Genomic DNA, 27,152 nt, shown 5'->3' with positions numbered 1-27,152 from the left:
ACAAAGACACACCTGTTGCATTTTTTTTTAATCCCTCTCTCTCTCTCTCTCTCTCTCTCTCTCCTTCTCTAACCTCGGTCTGCACTTCTCTTCTTGCCTCAGAGGAGTGTTGCGTTACAGGCAAAAAGAACAACAACAACAACAACAGCCTCTTGTCTCTGGATACGTATATACAGTAGCGATGATGTTTATGGGAGACTCGTGGAGGTTTATGGGACGGTCAACACTAGGTTTCCTGTTTTCTCCTCTGTGGACAAATTTAGATTCTCCTCTCCCTCGGGGGAGAAACGGACTCATGTGTCTCGGTTTCCACAAAGAAACTGATTGTTTGAGAAAACGGCCATCTCGAATTTCTTCCTCTCTCTCTCTCTCTCTCTCTCTCTCTCTCTGTTTTGTTTGGGTTTTTTTTTTTCCTTGTGTTTTTTTTGTTTTGAAGTTCAACCCAATCCTACACCACTGCGATCCACCCCTGACTGGAGTCCTACCTTAAATCACCTGTAGAACATGAATCCTGACTGGAGTCCTACCTTAAATCACCTATAGAACATGAATCCTGACTGGAGTCCTACCTTAAATCACCTATAGAACATGAATCCTGACTGGAGTCCTACCTTAAATCACCTGTAGAACATGAATCCACCCCTGACTGGAGTCCTACCTTAAATCACCTATAGAACATGAATCCACCCCTGACTGGAGTCCTACCTTAAATCACCTATAGAACATGAATCCACCCCTGACTGGAGTCCTACCTTAAATCACCTATAGAACATGAATCCTGACTGGAGTCCTACCTTAAATCACCTATAGAACATGAATCCTGACTGGAGTCCTACCTTAAATCACCTATAGAACATGAATCCTGACTGCAAAATGTCTTCTAAATCCTGACTGTTTTCTTGGGAAAAGCAGTCTTTCTATGTCAGTCGTTCTCAAACACTTTCATGTCACTTTTCACGATTCTTCAAAAATAGCAGACCTACAAGCTCGTAGCGCGCCACTCGGTGGCGCGCTATGAGCTTGTAGATCTGCTATTTTTCAATAGCTAAAGCATAGCATAATGCTAACACCAAAATGGGTTAATGTGTGGCAGCGCAAGGACACCACTCACCACTGACTTGCAGGTCGTTGTAGACCGCTGGTTTCTCTAACGTTTGAATGTCAAAGGATCCCAAAAAGTGCTACTTATTAACCCGTTAGAGCCGCCGTTTGAAGATATTTGGTGCCAGGGGGACCCATTGTTGTGTGAGATTAGTTGAAGTATAGAGCACCGAAGTCTGACGTCAATATCGGTATAGAGGGCGCTATAAGTCCAGAGGTTCATGTACTTTCTAGTTGCATTGTGATCCCCATAGGGGGGATTTTAGATCGCCTCATTTAAGAACTGTGTTTGAAAAATAAACATGTCATCCCGGGGCGTTTCACTCATATGGATGTGAAGAATCAACTGACTGAGAGAAAACACTATTGTTACTGCTGCTGAATTAGTTACATTTCGCTAGAAGCAGACTGTATGAAATATGACTGACTGACTGTCGTAAACGACACAGAGACACCTCCCTGACAATATCGCAGAGACATCTTTGGACCATTATATGAGACGATTTTAAGATGACCCCTTGTTATTCTCCATTGAGAAAAAGGTCCATGAACCAGGGGATGAGCGAGTGACGTCAGGACTTCGGCAGCTCTATGCTGACCCTACAAAGTGCAGTAACTACGAGGGATAAAATGGCTTGGTATTGGAAAAATATTGGAAAAGAAAGGCCAGTATTATACCTATACTGTAGACGAGGAGAGAGAAACCTATGATCTGAAAAGTCATCCTTCAGACAGTACATTCTCTCGTTGGGATTTCCTTCAAACAAGGTTCACTCTGAAATTAAACACTTTCAACCCTTTCTTGGGCATGTCATATAGGCAGGAACACATGACATTGTGGCGCGTTGTGTAGCTTGTAAATTGATTGAACTCTTAACAAACTTTCCTGGGGTGCCCCTCAAGGACCCTCGGGGGGGGGGGGAACGACACTATGACAACCACTGTAAGTAGTGGGCGGTTGAAAGCGATCCGACCCCGGGGGGTGAATAGAGGAGACATAAGATGCATAAGAGCTGTACTGTTGTTGCTGTGTGTAGGTTTGGACGGGAGTCGGGTTGATGCGCCGTGACCTATATCTGTCACGGTAAGGAGAGACGAGCAGACAAAGGCCTTTCACCTGGACCTACACACTGCCTGTCATCTGGAGCACTGGGGGTCCCGCACCACGCACGCACACACACACACACACACACACACACACACACACGCGCATACACACACACACACACACACACACACACAGACGCAGGCAAATACATGCTAGCACCCAAGTCCAAATACACTGACAAACGCATGCATCTCGCTCAACTGTCTCACACACACACACACGCACACGCACACACACACACACACAGGGCCATAAGGATGGTGTTACAGAGGAGTAATGGAAGTAGCAGCCGTGAAACAGCCACTTGTTCACTTACACATTACCTCTAGGACATCAGGTTTGTGTGTGTGTGTGTGTGTGTGTGTGTGTGTGTGTGTGTGTGTGTGCGTCCGTGCATCTGGGGGGGGAAATATGAGCAAAGCTGTGCACATAGGAAGACCAGACCACTGAACTTCATTAATATATTTACTAATGGGATCAGCCGGTCAGCTTACACACACACACACACACACACACTTGTTTCCAATCTTGAGTTCCTCAAGTGTGCACGCTTACCTCTTCAAGTACTCTCTTTCACTTTGGCTCTTCTCCCACTACACTTTAAATGCAAACACTGACATACCAGCAAACACACAGTATACACACAAGAAGAGATGCATGGTACATGTGTGCACGTACACATGCGTGCAAACGCACACGCACACACGCTGTTCTATACTTGTTTTTGATGTTGGTGAGGGCCTCAGGTTTCAGTCAATCAGGCAGTCACCATACGCCAACCTTTCCTTCCTTTCTCTCTCTCTCTGTCTGTCTCTCTGTCTCTCTCTCGCCCTTTTCTTTTACAATGAAACCTGAGAAGGAATGACCAGTGACTAATGAAAACCCCACCAAAGGGGAAAATGGGACTCCTTTTCCCTCTCCCTTCACTCCTTCCTGTCTTTCTTTAGATCTAGGATGTTTGAGTTATGACACCCACAACAACACCGCCGCTATGATGGAGGCAAGCGTGCGCAGATCCTTGCCTTGTTTAGATTTCTTCTTTTCTCGTTTTCATTTTGTTGGCGTGAGCGGAAAAGACAGAACAAACTGAAGCGGGGGAAAGAGAGCACAGAAACTTCAACATTCATCAACCCCCCTTTTTTAACCACTGTAGTATTTCCCACTTAACCAAATCTCTTTGTCGGAAATAACCGACCTAAAAAAGAATCACCATATTTTAGGTTGGCTATATTCACGCCGAATGTTCGCCGCCGCCCCCCCGTAGCGAATAGGAACGCTACGTTCAAGTGGCTACACCCCTGCGTGTCCCCCCCTGCTGTTTCTGTGTCCTGGTCTAAATGGGTTATGAAAACATTCTTATAGCATTCTTTACAAGTACAACAGCGTGATTTGTCTCCATCTGTGCGGCCATGTTGATTTTGTGGCAAGCACTGTTTTCAAGTCATGCCTTCAAAACCCAGCTGAGAATGGTATTTTGGTGTGTTTGTGTGTATGTGAGTGAGTACACGCACGTACAAGCACGCACGTAAGCGCACACGCACGCACACACACACACACATCCCCCTGAGAAGTTCCTCATGTTTGCTATAGATCACATTGTTTAAATTGCTTCAGTCTTTCATTTCCTCTCGGTGGTGACCTCATAAAGCAGAGCGGTCCCCGCTGAGTACATCTATCAGCTCTCAAGTCGGCCCCTCATTACGGTGGATGGGGGGGGGGGGGAGGGGGTCGGGGTGGTGGTCTCGGTTTTCCTTTCACCGCAACCTTCCCAGGTCGTGGTGGGTTTTCGTTCGCGCTCGTAAAAGACAAATGACGGATCGTTTTCCCCGCCGACACGAGGTTTAACACGTATCCTAATTCGATTGATAAAGGGAGCGATTACATAAACTAGGCGAGTTTCTCTTTTCCTGGTAGGTGATTTGACCTCGAACCCAGAGCACCCGGTTGGCCGGCGTTTGCTCTCAAAGAGACCCCTCTCTCTCAGTCAAACCCTGGTGACACGGTATATCACATGATAACAAAGAGCTTGTTCACACGCTGGGGCGGCTGGGCTGTGTGAGGCAAGGCTGTGTTGGACTGGAAGACAAAAAAGGCAATGTTTAGATTCAACTCCATATAAACAGGGTTTGATCATCGGTGTCGTTAACTCTGGGTAGTTTTATACGCTTGGGAGTGAAATTTACTGAGGATCTTCCCGTATGTGCAGTTATTTTACATGTTCAAATCACTGGTGTGTGTGTGTGTTCGGGGGGTGGGGTGGGGGGGGGCATACCTCAAGTCTGAATTCATTGCTCTATATATAAGCACACATTTTCAATCATTTTAAAGGGCAACGCCTATAGCCTGATAGGGAACAGTTGCTGGTTAAGTCAACAAAGTAAGACGTGGTCGATGAAAAGTTGAGCGGCTCTTCATTTTTCGTTCCGAGGCCACCTGCTCACGTTCTCTCAAACGAGAAGCACGACGTATCATATAAAAGGCGACACGAGCGCTGCATGCCTAATAGGGTCAACACACATTAGCCTCTGCAACTGCTATGGAGGTTTTTTAACCACTTAAGTCCTATGTGTACTTCGTCCACTGGGGTCCCCCCCCCCAAGGTTCCAGTGCTCTAATTTTAGCCACTTAATTTATTTTCTTCCCTCTATACCAAATCTCTTCGTTGATCTGTAAGCTTATAAAACAACACATCGGCAGTTCACAAGGTGGTTCTTTAAATGGCAATGTTTGAAAAGATACTCAGTACGACCACTGTCCCGGTCCCAGTCTGCTCCCAGTCCACCCGTTTCAATGAAGCTGTACAGCTTATCTGCACTGATTCTTTTACTTTGTCCCCCCCCTCCAGCTTTCACTATATAGTCCAGTGGCTCTCAATCATTTTAATTTCAAGGACCCCCAGTTTGGCACTTATTAGGCCATGGACCCCCACATAATGTCATAGTTACAGACCTATAAAGGTCCACTTGGTTCTGACCCCATGGAGGACCTCAGCACTTTGAGAACCACTGTTAGACTAAAGTAAGTCTGATCTCAATTAGACATTAACGAGGGGAGAGCTGTACACTTAACGGTTGTTTCTATCATGTTGTTTTTGCTTTGTTCTTAATTGAGTTTTCTTTTTTTAATTCTTTGTCCTTTTGTTTGTTTGTTTGTTTTTCTTCCCTAATGACAGTCGATAATGAATATTATTCAAAGATGATTTTCTTTTTTTTTTAAGAAAGCACTTTTGGTCTCCATGGGCTCTCACATGTATATGTACATCTATATGAATATGTAAATGAACTAGATCTTATTTGGAAGGAGGAGGAAAAGAAATGCTTGTATTTTTGTTACCTTTTCTGCGTTTGGGAGAAAAATAAAGATGTTGAATACTGATCGGAAATATGTCATTCTTGTCTGATAATTATTCTGTAGATTGTTGTTGCGACTGTAGGTCGCATTTACTATGAAAACATGCATCTCCCGACATTGGTCGGGCTCCAGATATGGTCACGCCTCATGACGTCACTCCTCCATATATGGTCACACCTCATGACATCACGCCTCCATATAAGGTCACGCCTCATGACATCACGCCTCCATATATGATAGATCTTTATTGTCATTGCTTGCATGAAACAACGAAATTCAGTTTAGAGCTCCACCACTGGGCATACAAATAAATAACCATACTGTACAATAACCCAAAGTGCAATAGTGCTAGTGCATGACATCACGCCTACCATATATGGTCACACCTCGTGACACGTCACGCCACCACATATGGCCATCTCCATAATATAAAGATCACGACACTGACCTCATCTAACCCTGGATAACCATACATGGAGAAGACTGGATCATCACCTAGATCTGCATATATGGAGCCGGCCAGCAACACTACATCTGACCTCAAACCCTTAGATCTCCATATATGGAGCTGACCTGTTCTGACCTCCCATGCCAAAGCGCCAGCGCTCGGCCAGCAGTCTGCCATGTGACGTCACCCCGGCAGATGCGTGCACACGACCTCACCGAGGTCTCTTCTCGCCCTCAGGGAATCTTACTGGTACAAGGGCAGCGGTGGCCGAACGGTTTGCGGAGCGGTCTTGATATCGGAAGGTCGTTAGTTCGTATCCCCGGACCGGCACGTTAAAAATGACCACCGCTGAAGTGCCCTTGGACAAGGCATTGAACCCCAACCATGAAATGTTCTATGAGCAGGGCCTGGCTGTAAACAAGTTCTTGAGCTTAGTCCAGTTACCCTGGGTAAACATAGTACATTTCCTTTCCTTTGTATAATTAATGAGTTAAAATGAATAATTGTAGTAGTAATGGTAGACTAGTAACAGTAATACTAATAATAGACCGACCTGTATGGGTCCATTTGGTTCGTTTTATTGATTTTATAAACAGTTAGAAATATATAACGTACAATGAATCATCAACACTAGTAACCAGTAACACGGTGTACAGGGTTTGATGAGGTCCCCCACCCCCCCACCCCATTTTCCCTCACTGTATATTGTATCTTTTCCCTTTTTTGCTTCCCATTATGATGAATTACTGTTCTGTTCTTTAGCTACATAGAAATGTCTATTTGTATGTCTCTAAATGTTTGTATGTCTTTAAATGTTTTGATTAATTGAACAATGTGGACCCTGTTGTAAACAAGTGTAATGCTTAATTGGGTCGTCCACTCACAGTTGACAGTCTTTGTATTGAGTTTGTGCTTAAAATGTACTGTAAATTCTACAAACTGTTAATAAATATTTCAATCAATCAATCAAACATATTATATGGAATGTCAAAATCAGAACGGGTCAGCTCCATACAGTATATGGAATCTAAGGGTGGTAGCCGGGACTCAGGGTTTGATTGGTCCCGGTTTTTATGGTCTATGGTCCAAGGTCCCGGTCAACTCAAATCTGGTGGATTTCAGTGACTTCTGTTCCACTCGCATGTGAGCGTGATGTGTGCGTAGAGTTTGAAGAGTGTGTTTTGTGTTGCATTGCCGCCACCTACTGGACATTACGTGCTTTACTTTTTTTTTCACAGTATGCAGAATGGGTACATTTCAAACGAATTAAGCACAATACAGAAACTGTTACTGTGGCTGACACCATGGTTAAGCATTACACTTGTTAACAGGTTCCACCATTTTCAATTCATCAGAACATTTAGAGAATATAGACTTCTATAAAAAAATATAAAAAAAACAGGAAATCATCAATATAAAGGAAGTAAAAAGGAACAAACATATACAGTAAGCCAGGGGAAAAGGAGGTGGGGGGACTCAGACTTTATTTACGGGGGGAATTACGAATTGCAGCCTTCTGTAGGTGACCTTTGAGAGCGGTTTTGAAGGAGTCAAGAGATTCATGTCTTAATGGCTGTTGGTAGGGCGTTCCACATTTTGGAGGCATAGGAGCTAAATTAATTTCTGCACATTATGGTATCTGGACGTCAAAACAAATCCATAGTACTGTAGGCCTACATACAGAAGAACCCATTTTGTACAAGTATAGCCTATAAAAAGTAACTTATTCAGTAAAGTCATTTCAGTCATTTATGCACTTTATAATTTTCTCATTAGTCTCAAACTGTCAATATGTAGTGTCAAACTGTCAATATGTACTACAATATGTAACTGTCAATATGTAGCTGGCGCGCTACGAGCTTGTAGATCTGCTTTTCTTTTTCTTTTTTATCGTGAAAATATTTATTTCAGAAAACTGGAGGATTTAGAAGAATTCTTTTACATTTTGAGGTCAGGCCTAAATGGGTTAAGCATTATCACACACGTTATTGAAAATAATGGACAGAATGCCTGCATATCCGGTTGCAGCATTGTCACATACTTACAAAAATATTCTACTACCTCGAGAGCCTCAATCTGTCCGTACATGTCCGTGGCAAAGATTTTACACAACATTATAATATTCTTATTTTTTCAGGGGTGACCCTGAATGGCTGAACATGAATGTGTGTTTGTGTTTATGTTTATTAAAGGATCCCCATTAGAGACACATGAATGAGCCTCTATAGTCCATGGGGTCCTGAATAAAACAAATGCAATATTGATTGATTGATTGAAATATTTATTAACAGTTTGTAGAATTACAGTACATTTCAAGCACAAACTCAATACAAAGACTGTTAACTGTGAGTGGACGACCCAATTAAGCATTACACTTGTTTACAACAGGGTCCACATTGTTCAATTCATCAAAACATTTAGAGACATACAAATAGACACTTCTATGTAGTTAAAGAACAGAACATGAGGAATTCATAATATAGGAAGCAAAAAGGGAAAAGATACATTATACAGTGAGGGGAAAGGGGAGGGGGGGCGGTGGGGGGGATTCAGATTTTACAGAGGCCAGTTTCGAATTGCAGCCATCCGTAGGTGCCCTTTGAGAGCGGTTTTGAAGGAGTCAAGGGATTCACATGTCTTAATGACTGTTGGTAGGGCGTTCCACATTTTGGTGGCATAGGAGCGAAAATAATTTAGTCCCTTGTTTGTGCCGAATCTGGGTTGTACATGGTTTGTTGCACTCCCTCTGGTGTTGTGGGTGTGGACTTCGTTTACATTAAGGAAGTATTTAGACAGGTACATGGGTATACAGATGTAGGCCTACAACTAAAACAGAACAATAAAACAAAAATTAAAAAAATAATGCACATTCACAAATAAAATCTAGCAATAAACAAATACACAAATCAGTTATGTACTTGACAAATTGGCAATGTATCGTTTGATTTTTTTTTTAAGTAATTTTGTGCGTGTGGGTGTGTGTGTTTGTGTGTGTGTGTGTGTGTGTGTGTGTGTGTGTGTGTGTGTGTGTGTGTGTGTGCGTGCGTGCGTGCGTGCGTGCGTGTGTGTGTGTGTGTGTGTGTGTGTGTGTGTGTGTGTGTGTGTGTGACTGTGTGTGTGTGTGTGTGTGTGTGTGTGTGTGTGTGTGTGTGTGTGTGTGTGTGTGTGTGTGTGTGTGTGAGAGAGAGAGAGAGAGAGAGAGAGAGAGAGAGAGAGAGAGAGAGACTTTCATCCAGATTCCAGGGTTGCTGATTAGATGAAACAGGGAAGAGTAACCATGGGAGAGCCAGTGACGCAGTGGGACCGCTCGTCTGTCTGTCTCACTGCTGTCTCTTGGCAGGGGAACAGTTGTACGCAGCCTATACCCAAGGACCCAGGAGTGGCTTTATCTGCCTCTGGTATACATAAACAGAGCTTTGGCTCCGACTGGAGCGCTGAGCGCTGGCATTTCCTGGCCAAGACACACGCATGCATATACGCACAGCACATGCAGGGTATAGATGAGAGAGACTAGAGAGACAGAGAGATGAGATGTGAAGAATGTGAGCACTCCCTGGAAAAATAGTGGGCTACGTATTACAGACACACGTACAGTCTTTCTCTTGAGATTCTGCCTTTAATGAGCATTTTATATTTAGAGAGAGAGGGAGAGAGAGACCTTTGGCCTTTAAAGCACATTTATTAAAAACACTGCAATACAGAGGTCACGTGCACAGTTTCAGTTAGACTGTAAATTAAATGATATCTTATAGACAGAGAGAGAGAGAGAGAGAGAGAGAGAGAGAGAGAGAGAGAGAGAGAGAGAGCAGCATTAATTTTTCATGCACCCCACATATCTGGAACAACCTCTCCTAGAAATCTGCAGGCTACAGACCTCAATTATATAATCTGAAGGAAAAAAAAGTGATTCTGCCTAATTTCAATCTTTAATATTATTAAATGATCTTTTATGTTGTTCTCTCTCTCTTTATAATGATCTGTGTCTTTATATATCTCTATGTTTTATAATGTTGTTGAATTGCAACAAAAATAATAATAATAATTACTTTCCTTGCCTTGGTGGCTTGAAATATAAAATAAGACATTTTTATACATTCTCCACTATAAGATATTATAGGCTACCGGTACTTTGATTTTATACCAACCAGTGTAATTGCGGTATTTGATTTGTACGCTGTCCACTTAGTCAGGCCGTTTAGCTCAGTTGGTTAGAGCGTCGTGCTAATAACGCGAAGGTCGCGGGTTCGATCCCCGTAATGGCCATAGAACTTTTCTTTTTATGAATTGAACATGGTGGACCCTCTTGTAAACAAGTGTAATGCTTAATTGGGTCGTCCACTCACCGTTAACAGTCTTTGTAATGAGTTTGTGCTTGAAATGTACTGTAAATTCTGCAAACTGTTAATAAATATTTCAATCAATCACTAACGGTAGAGGTCAGTAATTAGCATCGCGGTTTATCTATGGTCTATTTTGTCCCCTCTCGTCACCCGTAACCTGTCTTATCACCGAAGTCCGGAAGCTAGGAGGTCCTTTTCCGCTCAAACTCCAACATGGTGAGCAGTATTTTCTCACGGTCCATCTCTGAGATAATCTTAAAACATCGCTTTCTGTCGTTGTAATATCACACGTTTATCAACGGCACGCTATGATATCACATCTTTAGCGATGGTTAGGCTCCATATTAAACTCCCAGCGAACGATGTTCTTTTATTTACCGATGTTATTATAAACCAGTCCGCCGGCCCCCCGCTCCACTCCGCGGCGCCGGGCTTCCATTTGACTGCTAGTTAGCATCGTTGTAGCTAATTCATGTAGATGAGTACGGAGCTCTATAAAGAAGCGTTTATTATGAGTATTCCCCATTTATATTTAATGCCTCAACTCGTCCGCTGTTAGTGCATGTGTCAATATTTGGCAAACGTATTTGTTAAACAATATTGTGGTGTTACCCGGTCGTAAAAAAAATGCTACACCCAGAGTAATGGTCTTATAGGAAGGGGCAAGGCTGACATTTTTTGGATTTGATCAGCAATGAAAATGCACAATCCATCCTGGAGTGTACTGAGCCCCACCTTTAAAAAGAAATAAACAATTTTATATGGCTGTTAATCTATTTTCAACCTCAAGTTGATTTCAATTTAATATTTTGGAAAAAGATAAAAGTCCCATCCTTTGCTACAACCAGAGTAATGGTCTGGGACTGCGGCTGCTAGTGGGGCATTAGCATGCTATGCTAAGCGGTCTGTCAATTTGGTTGATGGTCTCACGCGTTATCCATTCCACGCACAAACTAGTGTATATATTCTGGCGTTTGTGTTGTCTTGTCTGTATTTATTAACGTGTGCGTGTTGTTCTCTGACTGCAGGCACGAGGACCGAAGAAGCATCTCAAGCGCGTCGCAGCGCCCAAGCACTGGATGCTGGACAAGCTCACTGGAGTTTTTGTAAGTAAACTTGATTTTTTTTTTGTTACTGGCCAGAAACAAAAAGAACATCTACAAGCTGTTATGCAACTAGTTGTCTTGTTATACGTGCTCCTGTTTTGGGGGGCTGGCTGTTAATCTATTTTCAACCTCAAGTTGATTTCAATTTACCAGGTGTCACATTTAATATTTATTTTGGGCTGAGACTAGCTGTAACTGTATTATTTTATTTTATCTATTTTAATACTGAATAGACTGCCATGCAATTGAATTAATTGATAGTTTGGAAGGTAGAAAACTAGCATTTGATGGGGCATACATTCATATCTGTCATAGGACATGTGTAGGATGCATTGCTCAGTCAAATTGTGCTTTAACTGGTTCAGTGTATATGTGGCAAAGTCGGACAACTTCGCAATATAAGGCATTTGGATTTCAGTCGTTTGGATTATTTTTTATGACATTTGTGCCCTTGACTCCTTGTCACCACTGTGTGATACTCACAAGACGGGCATGCATCTTTGATCATGCTTATTGTGAGACTGATATTGGTCCTGTCTGTGAGAAATTCAATTGTCAAGCCAGCGCCGCATTAGGGATCACAGGACAGTTACAGATCGGGGTACAGATGCATCCAAGCTTTCCAATTTCCCCACTCCCCTCCCCGAACAGCCTTATTGTCTGTTTCCTGTAATCTCACGAGAATGTGTGCCATAGAGACGTACCCCTGACCTGACTGTGTCCCCTGCTACTAGGCCCCTCGCCCTTCTACCGGTCCCCACAAGCTGAGGGAGTGCCTGCCCCTCATCATCTTCCTGAGGAACCGCCTCAAGTACGCCCTGACCGGTGATGAGGTCAAGAAAATCTGCATGCAGAGGTTCATCAAGGTTGATGGAAAGGTCCGCACCGACATCACCTACCCCGCTGGATTCATGGGTGAGTCTGTCTCAGTGGATGTAGAGAGGAATAAAAGACTAAATGTTTAACTTTTAACCCATTTAGGCCTGATGTCGAAATAAAAAATAAAAAAGTCTTCTAGACCGTTTTATGAAACACCTCATGTTTCTGTATCGGTGGTTCTCCATATTTCATGTCAAGGACCCCAAAAATTGTATGTAATTTGAGTTAAGATTTGAGTTAAAAAGCGTTTGCTGTAAAATAATATGAATTCAAATATTTGTGCTGCATTTTCAAAAATAGCAGACCTACAAGCTCGTAGCGCGGCACTATTTTTCAACAGATGGTACCTTGATTTGATTTCACAAATGTTGGCTCTAGACGTATAATTAATATATATATATATATATACATATATATATATATATATATATATATATAAATAAAGTGGCAAAAATAGCCAATCTAGATGATCAGGTTGGGCTTGTAGAAAGGCATTTTTGCCCATTATGTGCCAACTGCATGAGTGCAGTTGTACTGCAAGAGGGATCCTGATCATCCAGTACTAGGATCCTCTCACTTTATAGGAAGGGGCTATGATGACATCTTTGGTTTGATCAGCAATGAAAATGCAAAATCCATCCTGGTGTATACTGAGCCCCACCTTTAAAAAGAAATAATCATTTGTACGTTGTCCACTTAGTCAGGCCGTTTAGCTCAGTTGGTTAGAGCGTCGTGCTAATAACGCGAAGGTCGCGGGTTCGATCCCCGTAATGGCCACAGAACCTTTTTTTTAATGAATTGAACATGGTGGACCCTGTTGTAAACAAGTGTAATGCTTCTAGATGATCAGGTTGGGCTTGTAGAAAGGCATTTTTGCCCATTATGTGCCAACTGCATGAGTGCAGTTGTACTGCAAGAGGGATCCTGATCATCCAGTACTAGGATCCTCTCACTTTATAGGAAGGGGCTATGATGACATCTTTGGTTTGATCAGCAATGAAAATGGAAAATCCATCCTGGAGTGTGCTGAGCCCCACCTTTAAAAAGAAATAAACAATTTTATATTGCTGTTAATCTATTTTCAACCTCAAGTTGATTTCAATTTAATATTTTGGAAAAAGATAAAAGTCCCATTAATTTCAGATGAATACCTTGACACAACTTCTAGAATGGCATCTCTTTTTGGGCTGAGACTAGCTGTAACTGGATTTATTTGTTTTTGTTTCTTTTATCCATTTTAATACTGAATGGACTGCCATGCAATTGAATTAATTAATTAAATTGGGAGGTAGAAAACTAGCAGCCTTTCAGTTAGACTGTCAACTATTGAGTTCTACAGTGAAACTCTGGACTTAAATACTTAACTACACTTTTCAACTTATGAACGGCCCACAACCTTTCTATGAGAGACAACATTGTTAGGTGACGTGGTCCTTTAACAACGGTGCATTCTAGACTATGTTGACATGAATTAAACAAACTCGTATAGTGACGAGTTGTTTTGCCTGCTGCTAATATTGTCGGTTAAAGTGTTTGACCAATTACTCATTCAGTATGAGACGTCTTTGATTCTGCCTTCGAGCCAGGACATAGTTACTGAATCCACTATTAATGCTTTTAAGAGGATATTATCTTAACCTAATTGAATAGCAAAGCTTGATTTGAGTGTTTTACATTCACAAGCCAACCTTCTAGCTCTCTTGTGCACATTCTACGATGCAATTTATTTAAATGTTTTTTTAGGTCTGGGTAATTTATCAATATAATATCACGTTATGAGACTTATCATCAGGTTTTGGATATGATATGGCAAAATGTGTATTCCTAGTTTGAATCACTTGCGTGTGTTTATTTTCAGAAATCTTTGAAAATAGCCCATCTACAAGCTCACGATGTGTTGTAACTTATACTTGAACCATTTCTGAAAAGAAAATGCATAATTACTGTAATTAGCCTACCGGATCTTGTCCCTATTGCTTAAATCTAGTTACCGTAAAAGATAAAAATTTAATTAACACTAGCAGTGACAAGCTTTTTGAGCTGGTGTTTACAGAACTCATCTTCACACGTCTGTCCTCTGTCCTGGCACCACAGGCCTCTCACCCAGTCAGGTCCTTCACCTCTGTTCTGTGCCAGCCAGCAGCTTCATGCCAAGGTGTGGCATTTTAATTTCCAAGGCCAGCAGAAGCCTCACACACTCAGGGCAACACAGCCTATTTATATATATTAACACTAAGTGACACTGAGTGAGTGCTTGTTTAGGTTGAAATTGTTGCCAGCAGTTGGTGAGGTTGTGTAAATTAATAAGTCACTTGGACAGATGGCAACCGGTTTGTTTTTTAACATCCTAGTTGGCTGGTAAATTTGATTAAATGGCTCCTGTGATTTTGGTGTCCTGTTATTTTCAGTGGCTTTCTGGTTTGTTGGTGACCAGGTGAAGAGAATTGCTTTAGGACCATTTCAAAGGTGTTAACAATCTTAAAAGCCTTCATATTTTCATCAGAGGTCTATCCTTGGCCCACTTACTTTCTTTCCCCCTCTTCACTGAATCGATTCGGTGGTTGTGAGCTTGTAGATCTTCTATTTTTGCTGAATGTTAGCCCCAGAATGGAGAATGCCATGGTTTGTGTTTTTAATACTAATGTTTTTTTACTTTATTACGACCTAGATGTGGTCAGCATCGAGAAGACTGGAGAGCACTTCCGTCTTATCTATGATGTGAAGGGACGTTTCGCCATTCACCGCATCACAGCCGAGGAGTCCAAGGTGAGAGTTGAGCATCTTTCTGTTGTCTTAATGTCCGCACACTGAATTGAAGCTCCCAGGAAGATTCTTTATTTGTATAACACTGTGGGTCTTCGTCAGGTATTCATACCTGTACAGTGGTCGAAACGTTGTTACAAATAAAGAATCTTCCTGGGAGCTTCAATTCAGTGTGCGGACATCCCTTCCTTTTTCATTGTACGTATGTTTGACCAGCACCTGTAGAATTCCTGGAGATGTGCGTGCTTCCTTTCGTATCCTATCTCTAATGTTCTAGTAAAAATGTCATAGTTCACCAGGAGAGTTTAGTTTACAAACAGTGGGTGCAAAACCGGTGAAGAAGAATTTTGAGTTGTGGTGGACTTGCTGCATCTCATGTCACTGCAAATTAGTTGATGTTGGATGCATTGTCCGTAGTCTATACTCATAAAGCGGATGGGACACTAGACAAGGCGTGTGTTATTTGGAGGATCTTCTATCTAGTCTGTCACTTCCAGGCAACCGTCCTACTGCTGCATCCGTAGTACTAGCTGGTTATTGATTGGCTTGCCAACGTGCCTGGTGTGATTCACTAGACTAGAAGAGGATGAGGCTGTACCTGTTGCCATTTGTCTTGTCTCACTGTGGGGCTGCCCTGTTGAGTAGATTAATCACATTTACAGTGTAATGCTTAACCCATTGTGGGTGGGAACCCCTTTTGGTGTTAGCATTGTGTTATGCTTTAGCTATTGAAAAATAGAAGACATTTTTAGAATCTGATCTCATGTCAGAATGGGTTAAAGTGCAAGGCCACTGGGGTAGAGCTTTGGGTTGTGTAGTTGCTTTGCCATGATAATATTTACATATTTTGAAAGATAACCACAACCCAAACCTCTTCCAAAGTAGTCTTGCACTAAGCTGTAAATTATTTCCCCCACTTGATGAAAAGGGTGAATCTGTGCATCGTAACTACTTAAACCATGGCCTGTATACTTTGTTGACCAGAGTCTCTCAGGGGTCTATACTAAGCTCCCTCCATTTATCCTACTTAAAGGCTCTTTGGAGAAATTATATTTGCTAAATGTTTGCCTATTATGATATGACGGCACAGCATTCAGTAGGATCCTCTCACTTTATGGGAGTATTGTCCTATCATGACATTTCCAGCACAGGGATGCTAGGGTTCAGAAAGCAATTCCCTGTATTTTAGTATCGTAGAGGAGTGCAGTTGTAACGTACTGCAAGAGGGATCCTGATCATCCAGTACTAGGATCCTCTCACTTTATAGGAGCTATGATGACAATTTTTGGATTTGATCAGCAATGAAAATGCACAATCCATCCTCTAAGAAGTACTGAGCTCCACCTTAATAAAATAAGCAGTTGCCATAACAGACTCAAGCCATCTGCTGGGTAAATGCAGGAAGGAATTCCCCATCTACTGGAGATACATTACTTTTCGCCCCACAGTATTTAGAGTTTTAGCATTGTTGAGTTTCATGACATACAAGCAGACTATTACAAATCATTTCTCTGAACCACCAACACGGTTGCCCTGGCTGTTGACTTGTCTTTTTACTACAAGCTGTTCATGGATTTATAGCGACATGTACATACTATATACCGTATGAAACAGAAGACTCTGCTTTCATAAGAAAAAAACTAATACTGTAATAATAATAAAAATCACACGCCTGTGAAGTGAGCAGTGCAACAGTTGCACTGCTCACTTCACAGGGGTGTGATTTTTATTATCACTATAGGCCTTATTTTGTGAATAATAGTTGTTCAGGTCCATGCTTTCTCTAAAGTTCTCTCTGGTGGCCGCAAGCTGCATTCAATAAACACACACATTACTGACAAACTGTACATGGGATCAATGTGTATATTGATTTCCTCCTAAAAGTAGACATTGAGGGCTTTCATTCGGTGTAAGGATATTATTTGTGTTCATATAAAAAAACTGAACTGAAATGTCTGTCAACTTTGACCTTCCATATCTCTGCTGTTTTTTCAAGCGAGTAGTGCAGGAAAAAGCAGGTGCTAGAAAAAGGTCAATATCTCCAGAATGGAAGATGGTAAAATCATGATTTTTTTTTAAATTGAAGTGGACAAGTTGGGCTTTCTTTTGATGTATGCGGTGTGATTCTCGCTATAAGAGAACAGTTTGCTGTGTGCCCCGAAAAACAGTTCCTTCGTCCAATGTTAATCCCTTAGCATAGCCCAAGACAGCCAAGCAGAATAGTCTAGCAGCAGGAGTGTTAAAAGGGCAGGGTTAAATGGCAAGAATGAGGTTTTCATTAATTTACGGAACAGCAGAAATTATGTGGAGAGGGAGAGAGAAAAAAGGTGGAAATGTTTAAACAAAACGTACAGCTTCATTGCTTCACTGAAACCTTAAGTTCATATACCGGTAGTTAAAGCCAGCTCAACTTTATTTTGACGTGAATGCAGGAAGGTGTATGTGGTAAGGCTGCAACAACGAATCGATTAAATCGATAAAAATCGATAATTAAATTCGTTGCCAACGAATTATCTTATAGATTTTTATCGCGGGTGTTTTCCAAATTAAAATGTAACGTAAAGCTGCTTTCTTTTTACCGTTCAGTAACGGCACTAGGCTGAACGAACAATATGCAACGGGTCGGTATAAACACAACACAACATTGTCTTGAACGTGAACTTGAACGCATCTACCCCTCTCTCTCCCAACTTCAGTCTCCCCCCCCCCCCCCCCCCCCCCCACACACACACACACACACACAGAGGGAGAGCGTCTGGCTGCGATCTGCTGATCTGCAAACTCATCAACCGGTTGCAAAATGCCCCAAACGGGTCCCAAAACATGGCATTTGTGAGCACGGCCACTGTCCATATTTGTTTGTCTTATGACAAAAAATGCTCCACAATGTCTGAATCTGTGAGCTTGCAGGCTTGCTACGAGCACTAGCAGTGTAGCTTGCTAACGATCATTAGCTCCTCATTTGTTCCACCTGTGTAATCACAGCAGCGCATTGAAGTGGGCACAGGGCAAAAATCTCCGTGAACGTTTTTGCTTAACAATGGTTTATTCAGTGCTGTTTAACTTTGGCAATATGTGATACTAGAGCCTAGACCCTAGAGAACATGCCAATATGGCTGCTAAATAAGAACGGTTTCGCTATCAGCTAGCATGCTACTTGTAACTTGTGTGTGTGTGTGTGTGTGTGCGCGCGTCCACACAGACTGTGTAGGACAGTGGTTCTCATAGTGGGAGTTCCAGCTACATTATAGATAGTTAGGAAGTAAACCAAGTGGACCCTAAAGGGTCTGTAACAGAGTGCAAAAATTGAACCAAATGGACTCTCAAAATTGATTTTACCATAGAAATTAAAAAATAAAAATTGGGGTCACAGAGATAGAAATGGAAAGAGACAGTCAGCTATACATGGTCAACATTACAGATTACAGTATCATTACAAGTAGGAATGGCAATGACATCAAATTGGATAAAAAAGGGGGTAAAATATTAATTTTGAATGAGTATTCATTTTTATTGTTAGTTACAACATGCCTAAAATAATTTGAAGCTAATTTGTTTAAGTAATTGCAAAAAGGTGCCATAATCCGATTCATCGATTCATCGTTTAAATAATCGGCCGATGAATCGATTATGAAATTAATCGTTAGTTGCAGCCTTATGTGGCAGTCTGTATCTTAACGTCACTGGCTTTAGTTGAGATTCACTAGCCTGTTTAGTGAATGAGAAGCACTGAAGCAGCCATTGGCCATACTAACTGTCCGTCTTCCTGGTTTAGTACAAGCTGTGCAAGGTGAAGAAGCTCCTGGTCGGTACCAAGGGAATCCCCCACCTGGTGACCCACGATGCCCGCACCATCCGCTACCCCGACCCCCTCATCAAGTCCAACGACACTGTCCGCATCGACCTGGAAACCGGCAAGATCACAGAGTACATCAAGTTTGACACTGGTAAGGGTTAATGGCTTGTCTCAACTGGGTGTTTGGTATAAAGAGAGATTTTTACTTGTCTGCCCGTGCCTTGGCAACCACGTATAACAAGTCCTGAAGAAATTAATCTTCCTCTGTACAGTGGTTTTGTATTTATTGGTTAAGTTTCTCTTTAAGCTAGACTTAAGACTTACAGGTACTGATGTGATTACGATATGGAGCACTGACTGTTATAATTATGAGTGCAGTTGTACTGCAAGAGGGATCCTGATCATCCAGTACTAGGATCCTCTCACTTTATAGGAAGGGGCTATGATGACATCTTTGGATTTGATCAGCAATGAAAATGCAAAATCCATCCTGGTGTATACTGAGCCCCACCTTTAAAAAGAAATAAACATTTGTACGTTGTCCACTTAGTCAGGCCGTTTAGCTCAGTTGGTTAGAGCGTCGTGCTAATAACGCGAAGGTCGCGGGTTCGATCCCCGTAATGGCCACAGAACCTTTTTTTTAATGAATTGAACATGGTGGACCCTGTTGTAAACAAGTGTAATGCTTCTAGATGATCAGGTTGGGCTTGTAGAAAGGCATTTTTGCCCATTATGTGCCAACTGCATGAGTGCAGTTGTACTGCAAGAGGGATCCTGATCATCCAGTACTAGGATCCTCTCACTTTATAGGAAGGGGCTATGATGACATCTTTGGTTTGATCAGCAATGAAAATGCAAAATCCATCCTGGAGTGTGCTGAGCCCCACCTTTAAAAAGAAATAAACAATTTTATATGGCTGTTAATCTATTTTCAATTTGATTTCAATTTAATATTTTGGAAAAAGATAAAAGTCCCATTCATTTCAGATGAATACCTTGACACAACTTCTAGAATGGCATCTCTTTTTGGGCTGAGACTAGCTGTAACTGGATTTTTTTGTTTTTGTTTCTTTTATCCATTTTAATACTGAATGGACTGCCATGCAATTTAATTAATTAAATTGGGAGGTAGAAAACTAGCAGCCTTTCAGTTAGACTGTCAACTATTGAGTTCTACAGTGAAATTCTGGACTTAAATACTTAACTACACTTTTCAACTTATGAACGGCCCACAACCTTTCTATGAGAGACAACATTGTGTGGTGAAGTGGTCCTTTAACAACGGTGCATTCTAGACTATGTTGACATGAATTAAACAAACTCGTATAGTGACGAGTTGTTTTGCCTGCTGCTAATCTTGTCGGTTAAAGTGTTTGACCAATTACTCATTCAGTATGAGACGTCTTTGATTCTGCCTTCGAGCCAGGACATAGTTACTGAATCCACTATTAATGCTTTTAAGAGGATATTATCTTAACCTAATTGAATAGCAAAGCTTGATGTGAGTGTTTTACATTCACAAGCCAACCTTCTAGCTCTTGTGCACATTCTACGATGCAATTTATTTAAATGTTTTTTTAGGGCTGGGTAATTTATCAACACTAGTCCTTACCCGTTGTGAGATATTTGCCCCCCCTTGTGGCCGTGAAGGGTACTGCGCCCGGGTGCGTTTGTAATTGACTAATAAATAAATTAATAATCATTAATGTGTCAAATCGAAAGGGCTTCGTTACGCCCTCCATATTCATATGGTCAATGCCTGTGTGAAAAGTGGGAGTGATTGGTGCAGGCAGTAAGGAGTTACGGCAGTGTTTCTGACACACAGACACACACAGACAGACATTCGGTTAATTATAGTATGATAATATCACGTTATGAGACTTATCGTCAGGTTTTCGATATGATGATATGGCATAAATGTGTTTTCCTAGTTTAAGCAAGATCAGAGTACATCAAGTTTGACACTGGTAAGGGTTAATGGCTTATCGCAACTGTACAGGGGGTCCTACTCATCTGAGTGTTTGGTATAAAGAGAGAGATTCTTTCCTTTATTTTACTGCCCGTGCCTTGGCAACCACGTATAACAAGTCCTTAACCCATTCTGTACGGGAACCCATTTTGGTGTTAGCATCATGTCGTGCTTTAGCTATTGAAAAATCGAAGACACTTTTAGAATCTGATCTCGGGTCAGAATGGGTTAATAATGAAACTGTCAGGATGTAATAGACATTTTTTTAATCTGATCTCAGGTCAGAATGGGTTAAGAAATTAATCTTCCTCTGTACTTACTGTTATAATTTCCTGACGTACAGTGATATATGTGCAGTAGTACCTAAGAAGTTCTGAGCTCCTCAAATAAAATTATTGATATTTATTGTGTAGGTCTGCCATTTATGGTATTTGTCATACGATGAAGTATAAAGGACTTAAGTGGTCATGCCAAACGTATGGCTGGTAGTTTTCCGTGTGAGAACATGCAAGCCTAACCTGGTGTTGTGTCCTCTCCCTGCAGGTAACCTGTGCATGGTGACAGGAGGTGCTAACTTGGGGCGTATTGGCATGATCACCAACAGGGAGCGCCACCCTGGCTCCTTTGATGTGGTGCACGTCAAGGACACCGCCGGCAACACATTTGCTACCAGGCTGGCCAACATTTTTGTAATTGGCAAGGTGAGGAAGGCTTGCATAAGAAATGCAACATGACGTACAGAAACTCACGAGGCCCTGTAGCTGTGGCAACAGGACATAATGCTCTGCAATGAAATGTACTGCCCATCACTCGCAAGTCCTCTTACATGCCAGTGTGAAAGTTCCTCCTACTATAGAGTGGTTTTGACTCGATCTGTTAATCTTAAAGCTTTTCTCAGACTTACTAATACTGATGAGATATGGAGCATTGATGACAGTTCTAATTGCCTGATGTACAGTGAAATGTGCAGTCTCTAAGAAGTTCTGAGCTCCTATATAAAATGATTTGTTTTATTTGTATCAAATTGCCAAAGCTTAAAGGGACATTTCACCTCTGGAAGAAACTGCAGTCACTCAATGTTAATAGCATTTGTAGTAGATAACAGTAGCACAATTTGAAATTTGCACCCGATGGCCAGAAAAGGTCTGTTTGACTAGAGTGACTTTGTAGCCCAGGAAAGTGTTTCTTGTGTCCTAAATATCATTAAAATATGCTCTGGTTGAAAAAGGGTCGAAGTGGCCCTTTAAACAGGATAAGTGCCAGGGACGTAATCCCGTAACCGAGACGTCTTTGTACTGAGTGCCATGCCCGTAAAGACGTAATTTCAGAATTGGGAGAATTGGCACTCAGAGCCTAAACTGGTGACCACCAGGTGGCACTGAAGGAGTCATTTCTTGTCTGCACTCTGCAGGGCAGATCAGATGCTTTTCACAGAGTTTCTTAGTTTCTACAAAAAACCCCACTTAAACGCTATACTTAGTAAAACAGTACTTACAGTAGTTGACCGGGATTGGCTCCGTACTTGTAGCTCTACACTAAATCTCTTCGCTAAAAAAACACCTACAGTATATGCAAGCTCCCAACATGTCGTTTAAAATCTGAGGTCTTAAATGAAACTTGATGTTCTGCTTGCAATCTTGAATTTGAAGTCCTGTGCTCCAGTGTTGCAAAGTATATAAACTGGTAGATCGCTATTTCTAATCTATAGTAAATGAAGAATGACTTGATGGCATTTCCCGTCACACACTTTTGTTTGTTCTTTCTAACCCCTCTACCTGGTCTGTGTTCTACAGGGCAACAAGCCTTGGGTTTCCCTGCCCAGAGGAAAGGGTATCCGCTTGACCATTGCCGAGGAGAGAGACAAAAGGATGGCAGCCAAGCAGGGTAGCAGCTAAACCAACCCATGTTTAAATAAACTGTTGTATACAAAAGATTACAGTTTTGGTTTGGTGTGATTTCTTTAATGCTGCATGCGTTTTCCCACTGCATACATTGATCACCACAATATGATAACAGTTTAGGAATTGAATTCCGGGACATTGTGTAAAACTGTAAGTAAGTTTGGCAGAAAAAGTTAGTCTTATACTGTGTAGGTATGTTGCATTGTTAGAAAATGTATAATTTGAAGGTAAATGTTGGAACGAGTGAATAAATTCTCCATGCTACAAAAGTTGGTGTACTGGAAAGTTAAGTCACTTTTGATCATAAACTGAATGCTTCACGAGTAACTTGTAATTTTAACTTTGGTTTAGTTTATTTTTGTCTAAAGAGCAGTGCATATGGTGCCATCAGATTAGTGATTGAGATTAGTGTATTTGGGATTAGTATTCGTACTACTGCACATGCACACTGATTCTGTGTCAGTAATAATTGTTTCCTAAGAGACTTAAGATTTTTCATATTTAGTCGACTGGTGTGGTGTTCAAAAGGCTAAATATTCTGGCAAAAATAACATTGCATTAAGATGAATTATTGATATTTAGTTAACCAAGACTAGTCTATTATTTCTGGAAGACTAAATGGGACAAATTATGTTCAAAAGACTTAAAGTTGCTGATAAAATCAACACGGCTCTGAACTTTTATCAAACGTTTTTGAGGAGATGATTCAGACAATTTGCTTTGGGTGAAAAAAATCTAAATATCTGGTATAATTTATATGTATAGGAAATTAGGAACTATGTAGGACACATTAAATGCAGCCTTCCACATTCATGAAATTCCAGGAAATATTTTGAAATTTTGAAAAACTTCCAGGCTGGAAAAGGATTGGAATTTATAATTTTTTACCATGCGACTCCTTCACTCAAGACTTTGCTCTTGATGCATTGATGGCAATCATGGCACACTGGTGTAAGCATTAATGGAGTGAAATACTTTCAAGAAGTACAGAAAATGTATCGTTACAAATGTGGGAACCCTGTAAATGGTGCTGTAGGTGACGACATGGATTTGCAACTTGACCAACTAAATAAGAAAGTACACTGATGCTTTGCTATTGGTAACTTAACTTTCAATGCTTGGAATCTTTAAAGGACCACTTCACCACTTTTCAACCTATCTTCATATAATAGGTCCTCACTAATAATCATGAAAAAAATGGTGCAATTTTGTTCTACTCGGTCTGTGTCTCATATAGGAGGGCTGTGGGCAGTTCAGAAACCGTCTTCCAGTGACATCGATGGGGAATACAAGCTAATAGAAACTGCAGGCTTTCTAGTCCTGAAAAGTTGCAATGAGAAAATGGAAGCCATCGTTCTCACGATAATGAAAATCTAAACATTTTTGTAAATAAAATCTTGTTTAAAAATAAATCTGCCTAATGATGTCACTGGAAGACTGTTTCTAAACTGCCCACAGCCCTCCTATGAGACACAGACTGAGTAGAAATAAATCGTGCCATTTTATCATGATTATTAGTGAGGACCTATTATATGAAGAAAGGTTGAAAAGTGGTGAAGTGGTCCTTTAAGGAAAGTTTGCCATCAACTCATTATTTGGGGCAGATTTGACAGAATGTAATACTCTTACTGCAAAACAGATGAACTTGGTGACCATTTCTTTTAAATTAGCAGAGCTAAGCTTGTAGATTATTACAAGCTCATGTTATTCTAGCTATTCGTTGTTTGGCCAAGTATATAGCGCTTAAGAGGTTGTTGACAGCTGCCTTTGTTTAGGCGTCTCATCAAGAAGACTTTGACTTTTAAAAAAAAAGAAAAAAAGAAGACTTTGAACCTAACCTGGATAGTTGACTAAATTATAGATGGTACAAATGTGTCAGTGACTTAGTATAAACTCTGGCCATCTGGCCAGCATGTTCTCAGTAGTAGGCGAGCCAGAAGGAGATGTACTGTACTGTATGTGGGCTGGTGTGTAGTAGATGGCAGATGTGATGTGATGGAAATCTGGAAGGTTTGAGGGACCTCAGGGCTAGAAGTCTTGGGCTGCAAAAGGTTTTTAGAAACCCCTGCAAGATCACCTACAACCAGAACATGGAACAGCAAGCGGAACACAATATCTTTCCAGAACAATGGCCCTTTTTCATGTCAAAGACCTCCAAGTGAATATGTATGTATGTGGCCGCTAAAAATATAATTTGTAGTACGGACCCCCATAGCAGAAGACTAAATGATTCCAAATTCTTCAAACATTTTCCAGACTTTTCTAAATGTTTCAAATATAGCCGATCTGCAAGCTCACAACTTGTCACATCGCAAAGCGCTGTAGCTTGAAGATCAGCTATTTCCGAACAGAGTATCAAAATGGGGTTCAAGTGGTTAAAATGTTAATCATTTAGCTGGGGACTCCCTGGAACCCCTCCCCCCAAGGACCTTTGAGAACCACTGATCTAGAAGATGGAACTTATGTCTGGTCAAACAACATAATGTCCGCTACATAATGTCAACATAATGTCCGCTAGCACGTTGAAACCTGTGACATATTTACACTGATGGTATCTGGCTCCCTAGTAGCTGTGTAGCATCACTTGCTCTCCTGCCTCTAAAGTCATCCCTCCCTCCTTCCATCCATCCCATGCTCCCAATCCCATCTGTTTCCTTTTCTCTACTCTGATGCTAATCTCTGGTCTCGCTCCACTCCATCCCTGCACTCATCCCTGCCCCCCCCACCCCCACTCTAGCTGTGTCTGTCGCCATCTCTCCTTTCTGCTCGTTTGATTCATTTCCGTCCTGTGTTTTCATGTCATCCCTCGTTCATCCGATTCCCTCTTTCGTTCTGATCCCTTTTTATAAGCGGTGCTTAATCTCCTTTTTTGTTGTTGTTGTTGTTTTTGCACTTGGCATTTTTGTCGTCCTATTTCAAACCCCTCTGTGTGTCTCGGTTCGTCGATCGGCCTATCGGTTCATCATTTGGTCTTATCCGTTTATTCATTTATTATCCGTCTATGCATTTATCATTCGGTCTATCAGTGTGTCAATCAGCATCATCAGATTATAATTTGGTCTATCAGATCATTGATCAGTTTATCATTCGGGTTTATCACTTTACCAATCAGTCTATCAATATCAATCAGTCTATCACGTCGTCATTGATCAGGCTATTACTAATATCTCTGTTGTCATTTCGTCCTTTTGCCTCAAACTATCGCTCCATCCGTCACCTAGTTTCATATCATCTCACCACCTTCCTTCCCACCTATCTTTTCTCTCCCTATCACCCAGACTCCTCTCCATGTGTTCATCCAGCTCCTTGCCTCTTTCCTCTGTCTGTTATCCCCCCACTCTGATACCCAGCCCAGGACTCTTGTCCTCTTGTCTATTTGTCCACATCTCTCATCCTTCATCTATCCTTCCACCTCTCTCTCTCTCTCTACCTATCTCTCTCTCTCACTCTCTCTCTCTCTCTCTCTCTCCCTCTCCCTCTCTCCCTCTCTCTCTCTCTCTCTCTCTCTCTCTCTCTCTCTCTCTCTCTCTCTCTCTCTCTCTCGCTCTCTCTCTCGCTCTGTTTTCTAGACTTCAGTACCTGTCCATATGGCGACTGCTGCGAGCCAGCCTGCTCTGCACCGCAGAAGTCTGGCCTGCACACACATACACGCACGCACACACACACACACACACACACACACACACACACACACACACACACACACGCACGTGTACGTGCATGCATGTGTGATAGAGCTCTCCTCTGCAGTGACCTGGACTTTAGACCTGTGTGTGTGTGTGCGTGCTTGTGAGCGTAGGCGTGCAGGCAGGGTATCTCACGACAGGTCTGAGCGTCTGCTCTTTGACAGCCTGTACAGTACATACTCATACATCATCGCTGGGGGGCTAGTGGGGACATCGCGCCGAGTTCTGCCAACATGCATCGCACGCTTACTTACACACCGCGCTGTATGTGTATACACACTGTGTATGCATACATTATGCAGTATAAAACAACATTCACTCGGTACCACATGGCTGAAATATATTAGGCTATGAATGTACGGTATGTGTCATGAAAGATTTAGCAAAACGGGAAATAATAAGCCCCCCATGCCCCACCCCCTGGGAAATATGTAAAAGAGAGAAGTAAATAAGCACACGTGTGTGTCTCTGACAGGCGTTGACATACCTGTCATCACACCTGCCAGACCAGAGGGATCCATCAGAACGCTCCGAGGCCGTCAGTGGATTGGATGGGCCGGATGGAGCGGGAGTTTTGGATCACTTGTCAGCTGAATTTAAAGAACAGTTTTGTTTTTACGTTTGTACTAACAACAAGGCATTGAACAAGGCAGGTGCGTGGGCACTTGCTCGCAGAGCAGCTTGCTCGAGTGCACCTCACGAGC

The 27,152-nt window shown here is 41.8% G+C and overlaps 1 protein-coding gene across 2 annotated transcripts; it reads left to right on the top strand.

Annotated features, from left to right (window-relative positions):
* The first annotated feature begins 10,517 nt into the window (after nt 1-10,517).
* Nucleotides 10,518-22,797, top strand: rps4x (ribosomal protein S4 X-linked). 2 transcript variants are annotated; one of them, XM_083788706.1, is made up of 7 exons: nt 10,518-10,564; nt 11,377-11,454; nt 12,189-12,369; nt 15,002-15,099; nt 18,872-19,043; nt 21,405-21,562; nt 22,655-22,797. In XM_083788706.1, the coding sequence occupies exons 1-7, from the start codon at nt 10,562-10,564 to the stop codon at nt 22,754-22,756; spliced, it is 792 nt and encodes a 263-aa protein (XP_083644832.1). In that variant the 5' UTR covers nt 10,518-10,561; the 3' UTR covers nt 22,757-22,797. The 2 variants fall into 2 exon arrangements, with proteins under 2 accessions (XP_083644832.1, XP_083644833.1); XM_083788707.1 differs by lacking the exon at nt 10,518-10,564 and adding an exon at nt 10,657-10,679.
* The last annotated feature ends 4,355 nt before the right edge of the window (nt 22,798-27,152 follow it).

Source organism: Protomyctophum parallelum (assembly GCF_964188405.1).
Source record: "Protomyctophum parallelum genome assembly, chromosome: 18".
NCBI lineage: Eukaryota > Metazoa > Chordata > Actinopteri > Myctophiformes > Myctophidae > Protomyctophum > Protomyctophum parallelum.
Note: the sequence above shows the minus strand (reverse complement) of the source record. Positions and strands in the feature narration are given on the sequence as shown.

What these genes read in the sequence shown, in the direction of transcription:
- rps4x (XM_083788706.1), top strand. An exon ending in GTACATCAAGTTTGACACTG is followed by an intron (nt 19,044 to 21,404) that starts GTAAGGGTTAAT and finishes CTCTCCCTGCAG; the next exon opens with GTAACCTGTGCATGGTGACA. An exon ending in ACATTTTTGTAATTGGCAAG is followed by an intron (nt 21,563 to 22,654) that starts GTGAGGAAGGCT and finishes TGTGTTCTACAG; the next exon opens with GGCAACAAGCCTTGGGTTTC.